Genomic DNA, 6,829 nt, shown 5'->3' with positions numbered 1-6,829 from the left:
GAGCCTCTACCTTGTTTGGTGACCTTGAGCAAGTCCCTTGCCTTGCCTGTCTCACCTTCCCTGACAATGTCGACCCTCAATATCAGTCATCTCTGAGATTCAGTCAAACTGGCTTATCCCTTCATCTGACATCCTTGGGAAATCTAGTGACCTCCTCAAGAATTCTTCCATTTCTTGGAGTTTTTCAGAATCCTGTTTATCTCACAAACACGATGCTTTGGAAATCTCTTTTCCCATCTCCTTACAGACTGTGTCCTCAGGATCTCGATTTCCTATCCCAGGTGGGCTAACCAGGTGGTTTTCTAAACAAGATAGTTCCTCCCTAAACAAGACGGTTCCTCCCTAAACAAGACAGTTGCCCCTAAGAGGCATACTGACACAGGCATTAAAATTATAGTCTCTTTACTCCGCTCTAGCTGAGTGAGTGAGCACACCTCGATGCAGGAGGGCAGATGCCGAGTGTGTGTGCTGTAACTGCCCCTAACACACACTCACTCCGGATACATAGCCCTGATCCATTTTCAACATTCCCTGAAGTCTAGAAGCAGCCTCAGAGCCCTTCTCAACACAATCTCCAGGCAATATTTCCAGGGTTGCCATCTCTGAGCCAGACAGTCCCTTGGACAGCTTTCAACTCCCAAGACTCTGTTCTCTTTCTACTCCTGAAGCCCAATCCTCTACTCTTGCTTGTTGATTTGAGTCGACAAGGATGTTCCCCTGTCCTCCCTCCTCCCAAGTCCCTTCTCCTCCCTTCTGGTCCTCAAACAATGGGGACAGTGGAAAGGAGCAGTGAGATCCCTCAGACACAGCCTCGGGGGCCACTCAGCTGAGGCCAGGTGAGCCTGGGTACCAAGGAGCCACCCTCTTAGGCCTTGTGATGGGGGCCTCCTAATAGTAACTGAGTCACCTGTAAAGGTTAAATTTTTTCCTATGTGAAAGGTAGTGTTAGTCACCTCAGAGCAGGCAGGTGTAGAAAGTTGTCATAGACCAGAAAGCTGACTGCACCGAGGCCCTGGCACTCCACAGGTCTAGTCCCGAGTGGCCACAACATGTCCAGGTGGGACCTGGTCATTTGCCATCATTTATTTCTTAAAAGTGTAGTTATGACTTCAACAATATGTGCTATTATGCACTATATAAAATAGAGATTAGAAAAGGGGTGAAACAAAAATCACCTGGATACAGCCGAGGCTAAGTGTGGTTGTTCTCACTTGCTTTCCAGGCCTTTTCCATCACAAAAGTTCCATTCCATGAGCACCAAGAGACACTCTGAACACATTCACGTTAGTCCTCAGGCTGTCTGTGAACGGCTTACTGTCAGGGTCGCTCTCACCAAAAGGGAAGGCTCCCAGAGGTTAAGTTCATGTCTAAGACCCTGCAGCTAAGAAACGTCAGCACCAGGACTTGAACCCTAGTCTCTGGTAGTCCCATGGCCACGCCTGCCCCTCATCCCACTCACAGTCCTCATGGGTTGGCCTTTTGGCATGGCAGCAGGCCTGGGCCTGGCACTTTCAGCAGGGTTCAGTGACTATGTGAAAGCAGGTGCTCTTGGTGCCCCCACTTTTCAGGGCTCGCCTCTACTGAACCTCAGAATGAAGTCACTTCATTGTGACAGGAAGTACCATGTGAGGAGGGGGGTTCCCAATGACCCAGCCTATACCTGACTCAGTGTAGGTCTGTGTGCTTGGACACATTGCCAGAAATAAAGCACAGGCCTTCAGGATTGTTGCCTAGCCCTCCTATCCTGGTGGGGTATCTCAGGACTGGGGGGCACGCTGATGGTCTGCTCTTCTCATGCAGGTACAACTCCATCCTCTCCCTGCCTCGCCTGAAGCCCTCAGAGGCCGGGCACTACTCCTTCATGGCCAGCAATGATGGAGGCTGCAAGGCTCTCACCTTTGAGCTCACCCTTCGATGTGAGTGAACTGGGGATGTGGGGTCTCCGGGCTGCTGGGAGTTGGGGGCTCAGTGCAAGGCCGCTTAGGTCAGGGAACTTGGGACACTGGACCTGACCCCTCCCTCCTTCACACCTCCTCTCTTTCTCAGACCCCCCAGAGGTCAAAATCACAAGGACCTTCATCAATGGTTCTGAGGCCCTACTTTGTGATGTCTCTGGTTACCCCCCTCCCAACGTGACCTGGCTGCAGTGTCAGGGCCACACTGAGCGGTAAGTGAGTTTGCCCACCTTCGTTGCCGAGGCTGCGGGCTGGGAAAGGGCACCCCAAAACTCCAAATCATGCTTTGGTCTTCCAGGTGTGATGAGGCCCAAGGACTGGTTCTGGGGAGCCCCCACACCAAGTTCCTGAGCCAGGAGCCCTTCCACAAGGTGACCATCCAGAGTCTGCTGGCCACTGGGACCCTGGAACACAACAAGACATACGAGTGCAGGACCCACAACAGTGTGGGGAACAGCTCCATCACCTTCAGCCCCATCGTCACAAGTGAGCCCCCTCAAGGACATGAAGGGTGTAGGGACCAGGAAGGAACAGCACCATGTCAGGGAGCCAGAGTTCACCATAAGCAGGCCCTACCACACCCTCCCAACCCGAGGTCTCCAGAAGCAGAGGCAAAGGGGGTCTAGAAGGGTGGACTGGAAGTCTGGGGAAACAGGCATGAGGTCAGAGAGAGAGCAACCGGGATCCTCTGTGGCCTAGTTCAGCCTGCTCTCCTGCGCCTCACTTGACCTCACAAGCATGCGTGTGCGTGTGGTGTGCAGGGGAGCCGTGCCTCCGTGGCTTGGCTGGGTGAGGGGCAGTGACAAGAGAGCAGGCCGAGCCTGCTTGGCTTTCTCACCCCTCCCAGACAAGGCCGTCAAGACCATCAGAGAGAACACCTGGGCTGACCTTGGGCCCGGACAGTCTAGAGGGGCTGCTCTCGTCCGTGCTGCACAACGGCTCCGTGTGTCAGCACTCTGATTCCCGCGGTTGCAGACACTTGAGCCTCAGGCTCCCTCTAACAAGAGGGCCCTGGTGTCCACTGTGGGCCAGACCTGGCCAGACTTTCAGGCCCAAAGAGGACACAGCAAGTACCCTGGTCTGATTCAGAGGTGGCCCTCAGGTAGCCGAGCTGCTACCGTGGCCCAGCACTGAGCTGCCCGTGGCCGCCCTGTGTGGCCTGGTGGCCACAGACCGCATTTTCTTGAGCACTGACCCTGGGCCACATTATCTCAGTGGACTCTTCCATCTGAGTGGTCAGTGCTATTCTCCTTCCCACGCAGGGGATCAGAATTGCCCGAGGCTGAGGCAGGAATCACAGGTTCCTCGTCTCCTAAGGGGCAAAGATGATATTGGCCTCAGTCCCGGCACTGTTAACCTGGGCAAAATGGGTAGAAATCAGGTCCCTCAAATTCGAGAGAACTAGGGCTGCTGGTTTGGGAAGAAGAGACCCAGGGCCTGTGAGCCCCACTTTCAGGCTCTCAGAAGGGCTGTGTGATTCCAAAGGGCACCATCTGGTGAACCCCATCACTGGGGCATGAAGGTAGAACCCTGGCTGGCTCCGGCTGCTGCTGCAGGTTCTCCTCACACTGGCAGGGTTACAGCGTGTGACCAAGGAGTCTGCACCTCCAGGCAGGGTTTGGGGCGCAGTGGGCTGCCCTTCTTGCCTCTGGCTAAGGGAGGGTCTGCATGAGGCTCTCTGAGGCTCTGGGGGGTGCTCCTGATGAGAGGACGCTTGTTTCAGTCAGCAAGCTTTTACTGAGCACCCACGTTGCCCAGTGGGGAAGGAGGCCGCTCTGACTCTCACTCTCCTGCCCCATCCCTTCCAGGCCTGGCCATGCAGCCCCCCGAGGAGTCCCTCTTCACGCCAGTGCTGGTCGCCTGCATGTCCATCATGGCCTTGCTGTTGTTACTGCTGCTGCTGCTCTTATACAAGTACAAGCAGGTGAGTGGCGGGGTGGGAAGACAGCCAGCAGCCCAGGGGCCAGACCGCATGGCGGTGCCACCCTCCACGTGCGTCCACCCTCTAGTTCCCAAGACTCATCATCCTGCCAGCCGTGTCCAGCCAACAGCTCGTTACTTCAGAGCAGTGCAGGCTAGAATGCGTGAGCCAGGTCAGCTGGAGGCACATGACTACTCCCAGAACCCACCATGGTCCCCTGCCGTCCCTTTGTATTGCTCCTCCTGGGGCAGAAGGGCTGAGGTACCAGCTCCCCTGCTCATGCCAGCTCCCAGGATTGGAGGCAGATCTGAGTGCAGCCCCCAGGACACAAGGCCCAGGTCAAGACCTGTGGGCCCTGGGCCCAGCCCTGAGTCAGATTTGCTAGTTGACTTGGCTGATTCACTGTCCTCAGTTTCCCTTCCTGTGCCCTGAGACCCTCTTAGCAGTCCTCTGGCGTCTCTGAGAGCCTGGTTCAAGAACTGGAGCCTGGGCCTTGGACATTTTGGGGTCTGAACCCCGCCTGTGCCAGTGCTCTGGCTGTGAGACTCTGGGCAAGCTGGGGTCTCTAAGCCTCCAGGTCTCCATTTGCGACATGGGTTAGTACTGGCAGCCACCCACAGGCTGTATGAGGATTTGACAAGGGGAAGCCCACAGAGGACCCACTCAAGCAGTGACAGGGAAGCTGCCTGTCCCCTCCCAGGAGGAAGTAGGTTAGGAACTTAGCTCACACACTCTGGGGCTGGAGGAGTCTGAGGTTGGTCATCTCCTTCACTACCCACCACCGTGGTTGTCGGGCCCTGCGCACCCACCTCCCAGACAAGCCCTCACTCAGGCTTGTGGCCACCTGTTCCTTCCCTGAGCTATGCTTACTGTCGCAAGTTCTTCCTTATAGGGAGCATAAAGCTGCCTCCTGTGGCCAGTGGCATGGCCTCCTCAGCCCAGGGAGGCTCTGCAGACATCCCAGGGAAACACCCAGTTCCCCTCCAGCCCTTCCCACCTCCGCGATCCAGCCCCTTGGCCAGCATGGTGTAGGGACACTGGGCCCTCTCTGTGCTGGACTGTTACTTCAATGTGGACTCACATTCACCTCATTTCCCATCCACAAAATTCAGCTGCCCCCCCGAACCAAGCCAAAGCTGAGAGAAGGAGGGCGTCCCATCAGATGAGACCTTGAGCGGTCAAGGTGGTCATGCCCCTGCCTCAAGGCCTCCAACCCAATCCTCCTCTGTGTTTCCCAATGGGGTTCTGAACCTTGCCCCTGCACTGGAGACTCAACTCTGTGTCCTCCCTGCCCAGAGCTGGGGTGAAAGGTGGCTCTGTCTGGGGGAAGGGTTGTTTCTGCCTCAGGGCTGAGTCACTGCCCCCAAGAGACCACAGGAGCAGAAGGGGAAGAGAAAAGGGTAGAGTCAGCAGGCTGGAAGGAGGAGGAATCTGGAGGATGGGATGTAGCAGAGAGCGGGGGAGGCCTGGAGAGGTGCTAGGCTGGACTCTGGGGCATGGATCGGAGAGTCCCCAGGGAACTACCTTCCAAATCGGGTGCATCCTCTGCCCTCAATATCCCCACTTGGTACCCAGCCCCACCCCTGAGCCAGCAGGTCTAGATGGGGCTGTCTGGGGACTCTGATGGGAAGTCAGGGTTGTCTGGGGCCTGGGCTTGTCCCAGAGAATAGATGAGCTGACGCACACGAAGTGCGTGTGCAGTGCCGCTCACAGGAAGTGCTTGTGAAGTACGTGCTGTGGTCGTTACGGTGACAGGGCTCTGACAGGGCTCTTAGGAAATCTGGCCAAGCAGCCATGCTCACTTCCCTGCAAAGTTCTCCCTCACTGGAGGGGACTATCCAGATAGAAGTCCCTGGGGACCACACTCTCTAGCCCTTTCCAGGGATGGCAGAGGTCGCCAAGCCTGGCGGTATAGAGCAGAGCTGGCCACAGTCTTCCAGGAACAGGAGTGGGTGCCTGAGGCAGATGGGGAGCCGTGCCCTCCTCCAGGTGTAGACTCTGGGATCCAGGAATCTGAGGCTCCATCATATGCTCTCCTCTACATTTAATGGCCCTCCCTTCCCCCCAGTCTCCTCTGGGGTGGGTTGGGGAGGGGGCTGACCCAGGCCTAATTGTGTGGGCCAGAGGAAGGAGAAGTGGCAAAGAGCAAAAACAGCCTTGGCCACAGCAATTCCTGGAGATGGAAGTGGCCAGGGGAGACCAAAGAGTCCCCTCCTGGTTCTGTCTTTGGGTTGGGGAGAGGCCTACATGCAGGACTTGAATCCTTGGAGCCTCGGGGAGTTTCTCCTGCTGTCCATCTGCACTCCCCTCCCAAGGCATAGCATCGATGTCCTTTATTACTGTGTCCCCTCCTGGATCAGAAATGGAAGTCCTTCCTCAAACTGCAGGCTTCTCTCCCCAACTTCCATTTGGATGTTCTTCCTGATGACCTCCTAGAGTCTTTTATTTTAACCTGGTGAGATTTGTAGGCCACTCTCTCCCAAAAACCCACTCACACAGCCTCCAGCCCCCCAAACCGGGTGCTCCAGATGGAGCCTAGAGGCAAGCCCAGTCCAGCTGGCCCATCCCCACGGCCCCAGCGGAAAGAGCGGGACTGCTGAGCCAAGGCCTCAGTGTCCACCCTACCCGCCAGCTTCCACTTTCCACCTAAACTATGTCCTCCATCAGCACTTCTCAGCGTCACCCCTGGCAGGACACCCCGTGCAGCTGGCACCCAATGCGGGAAGGAGAGGCAGCTGTTCCCTTCTCCAGACCCAACTCAGCCTTGCTGATGGCTTAGAAACAGCACGTGCAACTTGACAACAAGCTCAGATTTGGGGACTGGAGGAAGGTGGTGGATTGTGTTCTAGGTAGGGCCTCTCCTGTCTTAAGTCTTCCTTCAGAGCTTGTCTGCAGTTAAACAAGAATCCCCCATCACAGCCCCAAGAACTTCCTGCCCAGGAGCACCTCCCAC

General features: G+C 56.3%; 1 protein-coding gene across 1 annotated transcript in view; it reads left to right on the top strand.

Annotated features, from left to right (window-relative positions):
• CSF1R (colony stimulating factor 1 receptor) overlaps positions 1-6,829 on the top strand; it is a 26,321-nt gene that overhangs the window by 11,986 nt on the left and 7,506 nt on the right. The window contains exons 6-10 of the mRNA XM_004686565.2: positions 1,027-1,057; positions 1,801-1,916; positions 2,047-2,167; positions 2,254-2,441; positions 3,764-3,879. Of these exons, the coding sequence (XP_004686622.1) occupies positions 1,027-1,057; positions 1,801-1,916; positions 2,047-2,167; positions 2,254-2,441; positions 3,764-3,879 (572 nt within the window). The remainder of the gene's footprint in view (positions 1-1,026; positions 1,058-1,800; positions 1,917-2,046; positions 2,168-2,253; positions 2,442-3,763; positions 3,880-6,829) is intronic.

Source organism: Condylura cristata, unplaced genomic scaffold, assembly GCF_000260355.1.
Source record: "Condylura cristata isolate star-nosed mole 26May11 unplaced genomic scaffold, ConCri1.0 scaffold00021, whole genome shotgun sequence".
Classification (NCBI taxonomy): Eukaryota; Metazoa; Chordata; class Mammalia; order Eulipotyphla; family Talpidae; genus Condylura; species Condylura cristata.
Note: the sequence above shows the minus strand (reverse complement) of the source record. Positions and strands in the feature narration are given on the sequence as shown.